Source organism: Myodes glareolus, chromosome 8 (genome assembly GCF_982192425.1).
Source record: "Myodes glareolus chromosome 8, mMyoGla1.1, whole genome shotgun sequence".
NCBI classification, from domain to species: Eukaryota; Metazoa; Chordata; class Mammalia; order Rodentia; family Cricetidae; genus Myodes; species Myodes glareolus.
This window is the reverse complement of record NC_142033.1, coordinates 14,395,438-14,413,606: the sequence shown is the minus strand read 5'-3', so window position 1 is coordinate 14,413,606 and position 18,169 is coordinate 14,395,438. Positions and strand designations below refer to the sequence as shown.

The 18,169-nt window shown below is 49.2% G+C and overlaps 1 protein-coding gene across 7 annotated transcripts in view; it reads left to right on the top strand.

Moving 5' to 3' along the window:
• Shroom3 (shroom family member 3) overlaps window positions 1–18,169 on the top strand; it is a 288,498-nt gene that overhangs the window by 252,571 nt on the left and 17,758 nt on the right. For all 7 annotated transcript variants that reach the window (XM_085691625.2, XM_085691624.2, XM_085691628.2 and 4 more), the window contains 3 exons: window positions 3,602–3,733; window positions 9,210–12,393; window positions 17,959–18,032. In XM_085691625.2, coding sequence (XP_085547751.2) covers window positions 3,602–3,733; window positions 9,210–12,393; window positions 17,959–18,032 — 3,390 coding nt within the window. The remainder of the gene's footprint in view (window positions 1–3,601; window positions 3,734–9,209; window positions 12,394–17,958; window positions 18,033–18,169) is intronic.

The window sequence follows — 18,169 nt, the reverse complement described above, 5'->3', positions numbered from 1 at the left end:
AGATTGGGAGTGGGCAAAGCTTGTCTCTTAAAGGGACAGGGTACCCAGGTGACAGGGCAGGCCGGCATAATTACAATTATAACAATAAGTCCACACATAAGTAAGGTAGTCTTTGTATTAACGTGAATACATTTCTATATGTGTGTCAATTTTTAAAATAGATGAAGAAATAGCTGGATATAGTGGCATATACCTTGGGCTGAGGCTGGGGAAATAATTTGAACCAATAAGTTTGGGGCCTGCTAGGCAAGATAGTAAAACTCATCCTAAAACAGCACAAAGTAGAAGAGGAAAATGATCACACAGGACAAACCTTAAGGGTCGATGGGCGTTCTGCCCCGCTAAGCATCTGGTGTTCGGCAGGGGTGTCGTGATGACTTCAGCCTGAAGGCTGGCTGCACTGTTTGTCTGACAGACAGCTCAGCTCAACACGGTTGTGAATTACTTCTCTGGAGAGAGTGTGGACTGTTTCGGCAGACTTTGTCTCCTGAGACAGTGTGTACAGTAAACAGTGGACAGACAAACAGACCAGTCAGTCAGAGGGCTGAGAAGATGGTCAGTCGTGTTGATTCTGTGATGTTAGCAGTCTGAGTCTTGTTTGTGTGATTTGTGTGTTGCTGACAGCCGGCCTGTGTGCCTGGAGGCCCTGCAGCCCACTCCTAGCAGCAGACGCCCCCCAGTGCTCATTTTCTGAGCTGCAGTTGTCACCTCCATTTATCCAACACCTAACAACCCCGCTCCACCTCTGAGTCTAGGCTCCAGATCCCATTCAAGTAAACTTCTGATGCTTCTGCCCTCAGAACTTCACCCGTGATCTGAACCCACACCACTGACTCCTCTGTCTGGTGGTGTGGCCACACACTTGTTTTGAATGTTCCAAACCTATTCTCACCTCAAGGATTAGGCATTCTTTATTCTTTCTTCACTAAACATCTCTCTCTCTCCCTCACACACACACTCATGCATACATGCAAGCACGCACATACACAAACACACACACACACACATATGCATGTACACCACTCCTTCAAGTTTGTTACCACCATCTTAGTCCCAGGCCCTCATCATCTCTTGTCCCGGCTGGTAAAATTTATTCACTCTGCTACTGGCAATATCTTCCTAAAACTTACGAGTATTGAAAAAACCCAAAGCTCAGGGGCTGGAGAGATGGCTCAGAGGTTAAGAGCATTGCCTGCTCTTCCAAAGGTCCTGAGTTCAATTCCCAGCAACCACATGGTGGCTCACAACCATCTGTAATGAGGCCTGGTGCCCTCTTCTGGACTGAAGAAAGAATACTGTATACATAATGAGCAAATAAATAAATATTTTTTTAAAAAAAAGCAACCCAAAGATCACCGGGTGGTGGTGGCGGCGCCCGCCTTAAATCTCAGCACCCAGAAGTCAGAGGCAGGTGGATCTCTGTGAGTTTGAGGCCAGCCTGGTCTACAAGAGCTAGTTCCAGGATAAGCTCCAAAGCTACAGAGAAACCCTGTCTTGAAAAACAAAACAAAACAACAACAACAAAACCCAAAACTAGTATCTGGTTTAGAAACTAGATTAGAACCCAAGTTTCCCTTGGGCTAATGGGATGAAGGATAAAACAACAAGGGACCAAGAAAAGAGCAAGTATATCTCGGTCGCCCTGTGCCTCTCTTGTCCTCCGAGTGCCTGTCTCTTGAACACTTAGGCTCCCCACTCCCGAGAGCTGAGCCAGCTCCTTTGGAGTGGCCAGTTGGAGAGCTGTAGGCTAGCCCAGCACCTCAGCACTTGGCACTCTTGTTCCTAGGCTTTCTTGTACTTAGGACATCCAGTTCCCCGGAAAACAGGCTGCTGCCTCAACTCAACTCCTCTGAGGGTGGCTTGATTCCTAATTCCCCACAGAGTTCCTCTCATTATTATGTAGATTCCAGGTAGGCTGTTGTGCTGTTTGGCCTCTGTTTACCCTTCTGCTTTCAGGCCACAGTCAGTGCCATCATGGCCACACCCTGTTTGCTTTGACCACAGTTAACTTTGAGACCAGTCTCTGTGTAATCACTTTTCACATTTTTAAAAAATAGTTACTTGTGTGAGCACCTCAGGAGGAGGCACATACAGCTCAGTCAAAGGTCAGAGGGTAACTCTGTGGAGTTGGTTCTCTCTTTCCACCTTCATGTGAGCTCTAGGGACCAAACTCAGATGGTCAGGCTTGTGCAGAGTGTTTGCCAGCTGAGCCATCCTATTTGTAACTATTGACTCTTAATATTTCATAAAGAACCTTAGAGCTGGAAGAGCGGCCGCGTCAGTATTTCCTCCTACCCATTCCCATAGTCACCATCATCCACCTTCAACTTCTTTCTCCCTGTTTTTGCCCTTTCTTTTAGGTAGGTCTGTCTAACAAGCTGTCTGCATGGCCTCTATTCTGTCAATTCATTAACAGCAAATGAGTTATATCATAATAATACTCAATATTTTTTGATATTTTACTATGGATCAGCTATATTATATAATTTTCGTCCCAAAAATCAGATTAAAATGAGATGAGTTGAGCTTCTGACCAGTTTCTTCAGGTTTTAGGTGTGCAGAAGCTTAGGGACAGGAAGTGACTCCACAATTGGTTGACAGCAAAGTCTGGCTGAGGACTGAAGTCTCCAGGCTCCTGGTCTAGCAGTGTTCTGGTCTGCCTAACAAATGGAAGTTCACTGGCATCACCAAGTTTGGTTTTCCTTTACGTTACAGAAGCAATTTATTTTTCAGAGATGAGAGATGGCTAGGTTTTAGGGATCAAGGGAAAGTATGAGGGGTTGGGATAATTACATCTATTATTTTTATCTTATCAAGTGGGTTCCTGTATCCCAAACTGTTTCTAAACTACAGAAACTGCATAGTTCAGAGGTTTTCAGCATGAGATGCCTGATGGATCACCCCATTCTTCTGCCAAAAATGCGACACAGCAGTTGTCCCGTGACTGACTTTCTGCACTCCCAGCCCCTCCTTGAGCTCGCGTTCAGTCTAAAGGACACCCACATTTTCTCTTCGGCTCCATCAGATCGTTGTGTTTTTAAGGGCAGGATGCTTAAAAGTTGAAGTCACCAACTTAGAAAACGAGAGTCTTTTGGAGAACACTTTGTTCTCTAGACCGTGGTGTGGAACATTCATTGTCAACGCGGGGCAGCCTCTGGCTTCCCTACAGTCCTTAGCAAGACCGCAAGCAGCAGCACCATCCTCCCAGGCCCTGACAGAGGACTGAAAATCCCCAGCAAGCTTTCACTACGCATCTACACAAGGTCCCTTGGGAAATAGGAAGAAATTTTGGTGTTCCTGTTTTTCTTTAAATCTGGAGGTCCAGAAAGACCAAGGCAACCATGTCCTTACGTTCAGAAAGCATACAATACCAACATGTAGGAAGTCTAAGTAAAGTTATACTGACTTTACAACATCCGTCTGAGGTCTGAAGTGATATGAGAATAGGAAGTAAATTGGAATATTTGTTGAGCTCAGGACACAGTGATTGGAGGAGACGGAAGCAGTGCTTGTATCTGTGGTCTCTGGGCCCCTGAGCCACCTTGAGGGGACTTGGAGGGAAGCTACTGTTGCTCAAGGGTCCCCTCCTGTGTCTCCACAGGTGCAGTGAGACTGCCGCTCGCCCTCACTCGTGGCATACAACCAAATTTGGAGAGAACCAGCCTGATGCCAGCATGATGCAGATATCTCAGGGCACGATGGGCCCTCCTTGGCACCAAAGCTACCATTCCAGGTGAGTGGCCATGGCTGGCATCCAAGGGTTTCTCTCCTTCAAGGTCATGTCCCCCGCGGTGCCTTTTTTCTCATCCTCTTAAAATGCTAACTGTGTGGGTGACTCATCCTCTCATATCCTGAGCTGGATTGTTGAGAGGAGGCTAGAAATAGTTTGGTTATAGTTGGTCATTTGAGATATTTCTGGACCCTCTTCCCAGTCAGCTATTTCTCAATACCTATTATAATCCCATATTTGAAAATTTGACAGATTTCTTTCCTGGGTGCTTCACTGTCTTGTCTGCACTATTCAAAATTATATTTTTTCAGATGAATTGATGGTATGCCTATATTTAAATGTTCTATTTGGTTTTTCTCCTCTGTCAAAGCATTTATCTTCCTTGGCCCTCAGCAGAAACAGCTAAGATGGAGAATTTCTCAGAGATATGTGATTTCACCAAGTTCCTTTGTTTCCCTCTTCTGCATGCAGTACTATTTTAAAAACTATAGAAGCTGTGGGCAGTGGTGGAACAAGTCTTTAATCCTAGCACCTGGGAGGCAGAGGCAGGCAGATATCTGTGAGTTTGAGGCCAACCTGGTCTACAGAGCAAGTTCCAGAATAGCCTGGACAGGGCTACACAAAGAAACCACCGCCCCCTCCCCAAATAAAGAAGAATAGAGACGTTTACCCCATTTTGCAGTGTTAAGAAGAAGTTAAAGTATGGACAAATTGGTCTGTCTGAGTCTGGACAGCTGATCGGTGTGTGAGTGGAGACAGATCTGAGCAGGGCCTGTGGTTTTTGAACGGAGTTACTAGGTTATACTTGTCCTCTAGCCTGGAGCTCGCTCTGTCGACCAGGCTGGCTTCAAACTCACAGAGATCGTCTGCCTCTGCCTCCTGAGTGCTGGGATTAAAGGCTTGTGCCACCAGACCTGGTGTCCTCCCACTCTCTTAAGGGGACCAGTTTACACCATCTGAGCCATGTGTTCCGGAAAATGGGTTCCCTCATAGTACATCGCCCCACACAGGACACTTGATTTACAGGGCTGTACGTGTCAGGGTTTTGTAAAGTGTGGGCAGCTGACGGCTTGAGGGAGGAAGAGCAGAGTGCTCCAGGTTTTAGGTATGACCTCACCTGCTCATGAGCGTGAGCACCCTTTGATCTTGGCTTCTCTTTCTCTAAAATGAAACTAATGACACCTATGTTACTGGGTCATTGCGAACATTAAATAAAGGAATACATGTAGCTCCTAGTATGCAGAAAACATCCCATGCTTGACAGTTAGAGTAACCAGGCTGAAGACAGGGGTCCAGTGAAACCTGCTGAAGAAAGCAGGACACATGAGTGCCACTGAATGGCAGAAACCTTTACAACCTCCCAGCCCTAAATCTGACGTCATAATGTAACCTAAGGAGTATACTCACCCTATAGCAGAAGTCAGACCATTGTAGTCAATGTGCAGTGACTATGGTCGGCTCCACAGGCCTCAGGAGTGGTGGCTACACTGCCCCTCTTCCCTTGTACTGTATCTGCCTCCTGGTCCTTTGATGGTGACAAACACTGTCTGTCGATAGGAGAAAAGCAAGCTCAGAATACCCAGAATGCTGCATGTCTATGGTCCTCTCCTCAGTCCGGGCACACCTCTGCAGCTCTGTCACGGAACGCCCCTCCGTCTGCTCATAGTCTTACAGCAGCAGCTGCAGCTGGAGAAGGACTGCTGGTGTGTCCCTAGGATCTGTGGCATCTGGTGATCTAGTGTGCCAGGTTGGTTGGCTGGCTCTCCTTTGATGGAAATTCAAACCCACTTCCACATCTAAAGTCAAGGATCTTTTTCTCATGAAAAGGGAGAGTGAGGGGATGGGGAGGAGCAGGGGGACAGTCAGTGAGGGCAGTCAGTTGTAACTGTCTGATAAGCTCACTTGGATTTGGAATTGCTCTGAAGTTTGCCCCTAGCTGTTTTCTGCTGTCTTGTGGAAATACCACCAAGTGGTTCTAAAGAAGAGACTGCCAGGACACAGTCTCTCTGAGAAGAGGCTGAAGTAGCATTATCAAAACGCTAATGTACAGGACTCACTGAGACCCATTCAGTTGGCAAATGTGAGCACCCCGTGTCTCAGATGGTCTTAGTGATGAGCACGCTCCCTGAAGAAGATCCCAAATGCTTCACTGTATAAAACTGTTTCCCCCAGAGTCTTGTTCCTTGGCAGAAAGTTTCTGGAGTCAAATAAGTTTAGAAAACTTTGCTTCGTGTCTTTCCCCTTTGGAACAACAGATAGACAATAGTTTATGGAAGACCCAGCAGTCTGGAGTAAACAAGCTTGTTTAACTTTAGCCCAGTGTTTTGCGAACAGATCTGATCATTTTAAGGAACTAAGGCTCTTAGTTAAGGACTACACACCAGGAAAGTTTTCATATTCTTGTTTTGTGCTTTTCATGATGTTTAGAACATTTAAAAATGACTTTTTTTGAGGACTATTTTTGTGGGTACAAGTGTTTTGCCTGTGTGCATATATGTGTTCCACATGCATGCCTGGTGCCCTTGGAGCCTCGGGAACTGGAGTTTTGGTGGGTGTGAGCCACCAGGTGGGTGTTTGGAAACCACCCTCTGCAATATCAACAAGGGCTCTTAACTGCTGAGCTATCTCTAAAGCCCCTAAAAATTAGTTTTACGTACACAAAATAGAGTAGTGTAGAAAAACACACCATAGCAAATGTGTTTGTGTTTTCATTCTTCAGACATTGTGGAGAGAACTGAATTGCTTTCACATAACCAAAGCTATGCTAGAATGTCAGGTCGAGTACGTGCTATGAGGAAAATAGAAACAGCATTATACGATGTGAGGAGAACCAAGGAGATAATTAGTTTGGGAAAGTTTCTGAAATAGAGACCTGAGTAAGGAAAGGGAATGAGCCAGGCGAAGGGCACTCCAGGTGGTAGCATATCCAGACAAAACCTCTGTAACACTGGCAAAGATGGTGTAGCTATGTTGTGCGGCAGAGTCATTGCCAGGAGGGGCTGGGGCTGGGATGTAGTGAGTGAGCAAGGACAGCAGTGGGCAGTGAGTCTGGAGAAGGAGCCAGCGCACAGTGGGACTCTGACTGGATGAAGGTTCAGTCCTTGACAGTAAGGTTGTCCATGTTAGCACTGAAACCAACAGGACTGTTATGACTCATCCCAGCTCCATTGATGAGAAGCAGGAAGAGCAGAGCTAATAGCAGTATCTCCAGGTAATAGTGGAAAGACTTCCCAGAGGCCAGCATCGGACCCCCATCCCCAAGCAGCCTGAGAACGGACCAATGGCCGACCGCTGAGGGACAAAGCACCCCATCCCCCACCCCCAGGGTAGGAGAGTAGCCCTTACAGGGTCCTCATGTGGTGCTGTTCTCTTGAGGTTGGCTACAGGAAGTGGTCTCCTAGATACTTGCCCTGGTCTGGCGAGAGATGGCGTGACTTCCTCTTCCTAGACACCACCTGTGTTTTGAGGCACACCCGAGCTGGCATTTCAGTCGGCTCAGTTGCTTATGTGTATGTTCCCAAGTTAGAGCTGAACCACCCTTTCAGAAGCTGGTTGCAAAGCTTCTAGCAGTCAGGAGAGGTCTAGGTAGTGTTTCCTCCATACATGGGCCTGGTGAGTGAAGCAGCTCCCACGTGGCCAGCTGCCTCCACATCCCTTGCAAGGGCCACCTCTGTACTGTGTCTGCAGAAAGTTAAAGGATGACAGCCGGCCAGATGGGACTTGCTTTAATGGCTCCCCTGTGATTTCACAAGCTTCCTCGCTTTAGATGGAAGCTGGTAATGTGGAAGGCAGAGCTCAGTAAAATTCAGCCATGACATACGCCGTGCCATTGAGTGCAGGTCGATTTTTCCTGACCTGGAAGGCTCACCTTTCTTCTTTCTCTCTTAAATTTATTCTGGCTTTCCCAAAGCAGGATACTTCGTTTAGTAAGTTGACTTTTCCTGAGGAGAAAAATTAGATTCTGTTGAGAGAAAATGCTGAGCATGTGGTCTTGCTGACAACAGAATGTTTCGTTGGTTTCTCTCTAGTTTTAGCTCTGAACATTGTCCTTCATACATTCTCTGGAGACATTGCAGCTTAAAACATTGGCATGCACTTGGTACGGAGCCATTGCATTTGCTTACATGAGATCTAGAAATAATATATATTGTAAATGCTCTCGAGTGTCTGCTTATCTAAAAATGAAACGCCTAGGTCAGTGCTCCTGATTTACCTTTCTTTAGAGAATAGTGAATCACAACGGTTAATATAAGGTGACTGCTATTTGATTTTTGTTTATTCTAATATGGCTTCTCTATAGGTATATAATTTCTTTTTATTTATTTATTTTTGGTTATTCGCATATGCTAGGCAAGAGCTCTGCCACCAAGCTATACTCCCAGCTCAAATAGATTTCCTAGCAAATTTGTATTTGATGTGTGTAGGTGTTGTGTCCATGCTAGGCCTCTTGGGATTGGAATTAGAGACAGGTGTGGGCCACCATGTGCGTTCTGAGAATCGAATACAACCAGTGCTGTTAAATATTGAGCCATCTTTCCAGTCCCTTGCAGTCAATTATTAGAGCAGTTTTAAGCTTTTAGCAAAATTGAATGGAAGCTACAAACTCCCCAGTTCCCACACATGCATGTTAGTCTGTCTGATTATCTAACAAAAACAATTTTTTTGGAGGCAGCTTTCTGGGGTATGAAGGTCCAATATTGAGACCCTGTCCCTCTCCCCAACACCCAGGAGCTTAGAAATAGAAAAGTCTTGCTCCCCTGCATGCACACTGAGGCTGGCTTTGGGGTTGGAAGCTCAGCTTAACGGACTACCAGTGGTTTGGACTTCCTTCCCAGCTTCCCTTTCTCCCCTGCCCTCTCCTCTCTCATTGGCCTTTTGTGACTCGAATGTCTCCCCGTGTATTTCTTCTTTCAGCTTGGTGTTTAGCTTTTCCCTGCAAACAAATTGTCCCTACCAATGTTGAGACTCAGGAAGGTTGCCAGGGCCTAGCTCTCGACTCCTTAAAAAGGAAAGATGAACTGAAATCCTACGCTGTGCTTCCCAAGTCCCCGGCCCTTCACACGCCTGTCTGCCTCCTAAGCTTTGCTCAATTTCCCCCAAGTGTCTACAATAGACAGTCAATGCTCTCCTGTCCTTCTTCCTTCCCTTCAGTCCCTCCCGCTCACCTCCTTCACTCCTGGGCACGTGCAAAATGTCACCTAGAGTGCAGCGAGTCCCATCTGCATGCTGCCCGTGCCTAAGACCACCCCTTCTTCTAGTAAGCCAGAGTGATTAATTAGAGGCTCATAAGGCTGCAGCATTGGGCAGTTAATCCTGGTGACGACACAGGGATCGGAACAAGCCCCAAATAAGGCCCTTTTGACCCACCCTTCCGAAAACGGAACGTCTTGCATAAGAGTGAATTCATAAGCTGAGCCCCGAGTCTTAAACTCCACTGAGCTCCTCAGCCGACTGACTGCTTTGTCTCCCGTTCTCCCAGCTCTTCTACAAGTGACCTTTCCAACTACGACCATGCTTATCTGAGGCGGAGCCCTGACCGGTGCAGCTCCCAGGGAAGTATGGAAAGCCTGGAGCCTAGTGGCGGATACCCAGCCTGCCATCTTCTTTCTCCTGCCAAGTCTACGAGCAGCATCGACCAGCTCGGCCACCTCCATAACAAAAGAGACTCGGCGTATAGCTCCTTCTCCACAAGTTCTAGCATCCTCGAGTACCCACCCCCTGGTGGCTCTGGCCAAGAACGGTCAGGCTCCATGGATACGATTTCTGCTCGGGGCGGCCTCCTAGAAGGGATGAGGCAAGCAGACATTCGCTATGTCAAGACAGTCTACGATAGCCGGAGGGGAGTATCGTCAGAGTATGAGGTGAGCCCTTCAGCTCTGCTTCTTCAAGGTAGGAATGCCCACGCATCAGCAGGTCTCCAGGGCTGTGCTAAATGGCATAGTGTTCCCCGGGGCAAGGGGGCCCCATCCCCATCGTGGAGCCAGCAGTACTCGGATACTGCCACTGACAGCCTGGCCCAGAAAGTGGGTGCACCCATGCCCCCTACTCGGAGCGACAGTTATGCAGCCTTCCGGCAGCGCGAGCGTCCCAGCTCCTGGTCCAGCCTCGATCAGAAGAGGTTCTGCCGGCCTCAGACCAACTCCGCAGGCTCCGTGAAAACCCCGCTCATGGAGGAACAGCTGCACACAGTCGTAGAGGGGAGTCCAGAGAGCAGCCCCCCAGTGAAGCCCAAGCATAGTTACACGCAGAAGGCGCAGCCTGGCCAACCCCTCCTGCCCACTGGCATCTACCCGGTACCTTCTCCAGAGCCACACTTTGCCCAGGTGCCTCAGCCTTCCGTGAGTAGTAATGGTACTGTCTACCCTGCCCTGGTCAAAGAGAGTGGATATACGGGCGCTCAGGGACCCTGTAACAAAATGGCTACCTTGGACGAGAACGGGAACCAAAATGAAGCTAGCAGGCCCGGGTTTGCCTTCTGCCAGCCCCTAGAACATGACTTGGTAACCCCAGTGGAGAGAAATCCAGAACCCACAGCCAAACATGTCTCCTACAAAGTCCATTTTTCTTCAGTGCCTGAAAATGAAGATTCCTCACTGAAGAAACAGGGCACACCTCTCCAAGACACCAGCCCATCGTATCCCAGCGAGAGAAAGAACGCCCCTGGCAGCAGGCCGTGTTCTAATCACCACGGCCTCTCATCTCCCCAGGCCCTGGCCTTGCACGTGGGCAGGCCCCCTCAGACCTGGGAGGGTGACTTACAGGAAGATCACAATGCCAACCTCAGGCAGAAACTGGAGAAAGAAGGTCAAGGGCAGAGCCAGCCAGGCAACTTTGGCAAGACCAAGTCGGCCTTCTCATCTCTCCAGAACATTCCAGAGAGCCTAAGGAGACAGAGCAATGTAGAGCTCGGAGGAGAAGCCCAGGAGGGTCACTCTGGTGGCAGGCCCACCTGTGCCCTCACCTCCAATGTGGAAGAGCCTGGAAGGAAGGCCGGGCCCGACAGCAGGAGCTACCAGGACAGGCCTGTTTCCTATTCTAGGCCGGAGGGGAAAATGAACACTGCAGACTCTTTCCAGGGTGCAGACCCAAGGTATGAAGAGCCCCCGGCCCCAGCACTCCAACAGACACCCGGCCTGAGCCAGAGGAGACTGAGCTCCAGCAGCGCCTCGGCCCTCCAGTACAGGAAGCCCCACTGTTCGGTGCTGGAGAAGGTGTCCAAGATAGAAGAGAGGGAGCAAGGGCGCCACAGACTCCCGAGCGTGGGCAGCCCCACCTACGGCCTCAACTATAGGCCCCACAGGGCCGGACCAGCTTCCAGCACTTCCGCCGGTGACTTTGAGGACCCCAAAGCCAGCATCCATTTCTCGGAGGCCACGGAGCCATTGGGCAATGGGGAGCCGCCCTTGAAAAACGGGGAGTCCAGGTTCGAGGAGGCTTCCTGGCAGCCTTGCGGTCAGCCGCTGAGGAGGGCTGGGGATGGCCGTGGCCCCCCTGCCCGAGGCGGTGAGCCCCCTAGGCCCGATGCCCGACTGCTCCGCAGCCAGAGCACCTTCCAACTCTTCAGTGACACGGAGAGGGAAGCTCCGTGGCCGGAGGACAGGCCCGGCACCCCCGAGTCGCCCCCGCTGGACGCGCCCTTCAGCCGCGCCTACAGAAACAGTATCAAGGACGCCCAGTCCCGCGTCCTGGGGGCCACCTCGTTTCGTCGCCGAGACCTGGAGCCGGGCACTCCTGCCACCGGCGCCGCCGTCACGGCTGCCAACTCGAGGCCCTGGCGGCCCCGTCCCGCCTCTGCGCACGTGGGGATGCGCAGCCCCGAGGCCGCGGCCCCCTCGTCCTCCCCGCACACTCCTCGGGAGCGGCACAGCGTGACCCCGGCCGTCCCCCAGGCTGCCCCCCGCCGCGGTGCCCGCCGGCGCCTGACGCCCGAGCAGAAGAAGCGCTCCTACTCGGAGCCCGAGAAGATGAACGAGGTGGGGGTGTCGGAGGAGGCTGAGCCCGCGGCCTGCGGCCCCGCGAGGCCGGCGCCACGCTTCTCGGAGAGCACCGTGGCCGACCGGCGCCGCCTGTTCGAGCGCGATGGCAAGGCCTGCTCCACCCTCAGCCTGTCGGGGCCGGAGCTGAAGCAGTTCCAGCAGAGCGCCCTGGCAGACTACGTCCAGCGCAAGACCGGCAAGCGGCCCGCCTCCGCTGCCTCCTGCCCCCCGGAGCCCGGACTGCGCGAGCGCGCCCAGAGCGCCTTCTTCCATGCCGGCCCCGCTGGGGCCCCCGACGGCCCCGGCCTGGCCTCAGCCTGCAGCCTGAGCTCGCTGCGGGAGCCCGACGTGCCGCTGTCCCGCCAGGAGCACCCCCACCTGGCCACCGACACCCTGCACGCGCCCCGAGATCGCAGCAGCTCCTTCGCCAGCGGACGCCTAGGCGGGGAGCGACGGCGCTGGGACCCCCAGCCCCCCAGGCAGCCGCTCAGCGGAGCAAATTGCGGACCTAGGGCCACCCAGAGACCGGACAGAACCCCTGGTGGCGGGCCGCCTTCCTGGAGCATGGTGGCCGCCAACACTGGCAAGTCCAAATCGGCCGAGGATCTGCTGGAACGTTCCGACACCCTGGCGGTCCCTGTGCATGTGAGGTCCAGGTCTTCCCCCACCTCGAACAAGAAAGGCCAGGTAGGTGCAGCCAAGCCAGCAGGCCTGAAACCCGCCCTCCGACTCTTGGCATCTTTAGCTGCGGGGAGCCTCTCCTATAGCCAGGGGTTGGTTTTTTTTTTTTTTCCTTTTAAATGTAAGAATGTAATATGCGTTTGTTTCCTGCAATTTTCTCGAGCTACTTTACTTGATTTCCCTACAGATAGATACAGATATAGATATATAGTTCTTTTTTAGATATATAGTTCTTTTTTGGTTGATTGTGGTACTGGCAGTTGAACACTGCATGCTCAGCCAAGAACTGTAACCACGGAGCGATACCCACACAGCCTCTTCTACTTTTTCTTATGAGATAGGGTCTCACTAAGTTGTCTAGGCTGGCCTTGAACTTCTCAGTCTATCAGTCTCAGAATTCCAGGTAGCTGAAATAAACCTTTGCCAGGTCTGTTTTTTCTTATTTCATGTGCGTGTGTGTAAGATTTTAGGAAGCAGCCCATCTCCCAGTGTACTAAAACTCATGTGCTACACACACCGACTCAGACACATCCAGTTAGAGTCAGTGCTGTGTCCCCTGGATAGTTTCTGCTCAGAACTGTCCAGGAGTATTGTCTTCCACTTAAAAAAAATCCGTAGAGGCAATCAAAGTTTGCTGTGCTTCCTTCTTACAGGTAAAATCCATAGGAACACGGGAACAAGATTTTTCAGCTGATTTTACAGCAGTTTACTACATAGAAGTTCAAACAGTTTGTTCTTCTCTCCCAATACTGCAAAGACTATATGATTATTTTAAAAAAAAAATCCAGGTGTGGTAGCAAACACTTTTAGTACCAGCACTCGGGAGGCAGGCATATCTCTGCCTCAAAAAAACAAAAAGATTAAAAAAAAAAAAAAACCTAGGCAAAAAATTATCTTCCTTGTGTTTAAATGTCATTATTCTGCCTTGGGGAATTGGTTGGATGACTGAATGCTTTGTGGCCTGTTCCCCCCACCCCCCACCCCCAATATTTCATAAGCTGGTCACTTGGAAATAGACGTCAAGTGAACTTTTAGTTTATTTTGGAGAAGTGGTAAGGTTCCTTCAAATCCCAATCAAGTACTTTGTGTTATTTGCTGAACTGTTTTTAGAAGGTAACTGAACACAGAACAGCACTTCGGTGTTCCTCAGTAAGGGGACACCACCGTAACTGTCAGCTGTGGACCACGCAGCCGAGGGGGAGCACCAGGATGAGGCCTGCCTTGTGCTGCTCCTCCAGCGCTCGTTCTTGAGCTGCTTCCCGGCCCAGCAGCCAGTCCCGGCCTGGCTAGGGATGCGTGGGATGACTTCCTGCGTGCTCTTCATGTTTAACCTTATTTGAGGTTAAAACAAAGCAAGGGGCCTTAGGATAGAGCTTGGCAGTAGAAGGCCAGCAGGTACAAGGCCCTGGTTGGTCAACACTGAGGGGCGGGGGTGAGGGTAGGGGACAAAATTGTTCTTACTGCATAATACTTGGGTTATTGAGTCAAGGTGAATTATGATTTTTATAGCTATCTAGGTTTTTAGTAAAGGTTCAGTTAATAAAGGATTTTTCTTCTAGCTTCAGTGAACTCAAGCAAGGTGAGTAACCTAATACAGACTGAGTTAAAAACCAAGGCTCTGTGGAGTTCGTTTCTGGCACTGAGTTTATGACACTCGAAGAATCCGATTTGTTCTTATTAATCAGATGCTGATAGGGCAAGATTTTATAAGCTTTATTGTGTGCGTGCGTGCGCACGCATGCTCACATACTGGGGAATTAAACAACTCTATGAACATCTGACAGCCCTTCCCAAAATTCTGTCAGTCGGGTACTTTCTGTCCCCAAAACAAGTCATCATAAAAACAGTTCCCCTGACTTCTATGGTGATGATCTGGAGGCCTGAAATAATAACGCAAGAGGCCACTGTGTTGAACTGTAAATAGCCTGAGAGGTACTTGAAAACTGGACAAGAAGGGGCCGCTCCCTCACTTCCTTGGTATTTTCTCTGAAACACGCAGCACCTATTCCCTTTTCTTCCCGCATTCCTCTTCGTTTGAAGAGAGCAGCTGCAGCACCAGTGACTGCTAGAGATGGAGCCTTCGTCTCATTAGACTCTCGCTCCTTCCCACTGACATCAGTGAGACCTTGGCCAACACCAGCATCTTAGTGCTGGGTCCTGCAGAGCTGCAACACCAGACAGAATCTTCCATGTCTTCACTGCGTAGGTTAAAATGCAACAGTCTCTCAAGGCTGGTTAAGAGCGTTCACTGCTCGCTCTTGCAAAGATGGAGCTTCAGGACTCAGCAGCCACTTGACAGCTCCCAGACATCTGTAACTCCAGTTCCAGGGTATTCAACACCTTCTGGCCTCTACAGACACTACACATTCAGTGGTGCACAGACATACACGCAGACAAAACCCTTACACATACAATAAAGACAAAAGAAATCTGTAAAATCTAGAAGAGCCTATTTTTAAAATAAACTCTAGCTAACTTACTCCTGAGGCCGAGGCTTCTCTGGTCTGTCTGGACTGCATCTTCAGAGCTCTTCATCTTCACGGTGGGGTGGGATGACCTCAAGGACCTTAGTGGCTCACCAGTATACTAACGAGGAGGCTTGATTCTTTGGGACAGCCGGTAAGCCATTTGTAGCAGCAGATAGTAAGCACCCATGCAGACCTGAGCATAAGTAAGAGACTGGACTTTCTGTGAATTGTAAAATTACAGGTAGCCAACACTGACCAAGTTTTTACTGTGTGCCAGTCTTTGCACTGTTGTGTGGTTAGTCTTTGTCTGTGCGGCGAGGTTGATACTATTACTGTTACGTTAAAGAGAGGTCACTGGTGCCTGCAAAGGGCACAGAATCCGCCCACCGTAGCAGAGAATCGTGTTTGAGCAACACTGCCTTGCTCTAGTCCTAAAGTTGTTCAGCCATGCTGTTTCCTTGAATGAACAGACTGGCATGGGGAAAGATGGCAAGACATCTTATGTCTGAAAACATCAGGTGGTAAGTTGATTTCATTTTAGTGTTTATCAGTTATTACTTGCATTTAAACATCTAATTTTTCATGTGGATTCCTAATTCATTTTAGTAGATATTAGAAACTAATACCCTAAAGTAGAAAACTATTGCAGTCTTTGTATTTTGTTGGTCACAGATATTAAAATTGGAACCCCTCAAAAAGAGTCAGGATTGGGATTTTATCCACTTCAGGTTACAGTCTTGGGTGTGCTGAGAGCTAGCAGATTGGTTTAGATTTCCTTGCTTTTGTTTGGTTGAACTCACAGAGCTCTGCCTGCCTCTTTAGTCAGATCAGAAATAATTACCAAAAATAGATTAGTTGCTCGCCAGGTTAGTATGTGTCTGTGGCTGGTGTTTCTCCTGCAGCCGCTGCTGCTTCTCTGTTGCCCTCACCCATTCTTTACACGTCTCAGTTTATAGAAAGTCGAGATTCTTTGACGGTGAAAACACAAGCGGATACCCACCTCGAGGATATACTAGGCGAGAAGACATTTCCCTTCCTTCTGTCCCACTGATATTTTGGGGATATAGTGGTGAAGAGCTTGCCTGGCATGTTCAAGGCCCAATGCTTTGAGGGTGAGGGTGGGAGATGAGGGAGGGGTATCTTGATTACCAGGAAGGTTGATAAATTCTCTCAGTAGCTGATTATTGGATTTAGCGCCACCCCCCTTGGAAATGCATGCCCACGTAAATAGCCTTTCCAGGGCTGAACCAGCGAGGGCAGAAGGCTATCTTCTTCCGGGACCCGCAACCCAAAGGCTGTAATTGAATGTGAGGACGTGTTTAGACTTTGCTGTGCCAGGAGCTCACATGGATTGTAGGCGCTTCAGGTTAACTGTTGGCAAAACTGGCCCAGGAAGGGTGGTGGGTGAGTCTTAAAGGACTGTAGGGCACCTGAAAACAGGGGCTTCTGTCCTGCAGTGATATTGCGTCAGTGCGTGGACTTCGTTTGCAAGTGCTTAGACCTGGTCGCATCCACCAGCTGCATTTAACCCATTGCAATTCCACAGAAAGATCTTGGGCTTTGAAGAGGTCCTGGCTTGAATCCTAGTTCTTGTGTTGGTTCAATTGTAAGCAGTGTTTCTGAGCTGTGGTCACATACTTGATCATGTATGTGTACATGTGTACTTATGCATGCATGTATGCATTCAAATTTTAATGGAAATGTCAAATAGATAATATTTCATGCAAAATCTTTAGTGAACTGTCTGGCACACAGTAATATACCTGATAAGGGTAAGGTGCAATTAGTAACATCAGGGCATTTGCTTCTTCTGACTTTGATCACCTTTGACTTTTGGGGAGCGGCAGTGGAGGGGAGAGACAATACTGAGAATTGAACCTGGTCCTCATGCATGCTAGGCAAGCATTCTACCATTGGACTATAGCTCTATCCAATCTTTGGCTGTTTGGTTTACACGTGTATGTGGTTGCAGGACATGTGTATATGTGTGTTTGTGTGCGCGTGCATGGAGGCCTGAGGTTGACATTGAAAATCTTTCTTTCTCTCTTTGATTTTTGTTTTTTTCTGGGCTGGTGGTAGTGAGACAGGGTCTGGGTCTCTCAGTTGAACTCAGAGCTTATGAGTGTAACTAATCTAGCTAGCCTGCTTGCTCTGGGGATCCCCGTCTCTGGAATGCTAGAATCTCGGGTAGTTCACCATGACCACCAGCATTTATGTGAGTTCTAGGGATCTGAACTCCAGCTCCCACTAAGCACATTGTCCACTTGTTACCTCCCTAGCCAGCAACATTTGAGTCTTCATTGACTATGAGTTTCCTCTTCCACCCAGGTCAAAGTCATGGATAAGGAAGTAAAAGGCAGCTATCCCATTGGACGAGTAACTAGTGAGTAAGTTACTAAAGTTAGGTGCAGAGTGTCGTGTCCTATTGCTGTACATGATGGAGAACTGACTACATGACCGTTCATAGCAGCAGTCTCCTCTTCATCATGACCAGATCACACGGGATGGATTCTACACCATCAATGTTGCAGTATTAACCCTTTCAAGGCATCAGTATCTACTCACAGTAAAAACCAAAACTACCCTAAAACGCCCCCCAGAGTTACTGATCCCACACAATGGGGAGACTTGGGAGAGTTTACTATTGCCCAGTTACAAATTAGATTCCTATTCAGAACACTTGAAAGTTTGCAAAATTGTAACTTTTCCCATTGTCTTTCCTATTTCCCATCGCCCCTTGTTGCCATTTCAAAAGTTTGCCCCATTGAATTCATGTCATTGTCATCATATTTCAGTACTGCAGCAATTGTGAGCTCCAAAATAACCCTCATCAGACGCCTCTTCCTTGATAGACGTTCTTGTGTGTGTGTGTGTGGGGGGTGCCTGCAGAGATCAGAGGAGGTTCTCACGTTGACTTCCACCTCCGACCTTGGGTCTGTCCCCTCCCCAGTGCCTGCTGTCAGCAATCTTCCTGGAGCTCTGAGGACTAAAGGGGAGCATCTGTTAGAGTGCGGCCATGGTGCCTGACCGCAGGAGGTCGCAGGATGCAGGTTCCTGCTCTTTCCTTCCTGCACTCAGTGTTGCCCTTTTCTTGTGCTTCCAGGATGTGCTGCTGAGGGAAGACAGTGGCTTTGGTTTTGTGAAGGACCCATGTTGTGTGGCTGGCCCTGGATCTAGGTATGTATGTGTGTGGCAATAGAGGGTGAGAGGGTTGAGCCCTGTACACTGTGGGAAAGAGCTTGAAGGTTCCTGAAAGCCTTAAAAACTGAGCTAGCATCGGATCCAACAGAGGCTCGCGTGCGAAGTTCATAGCA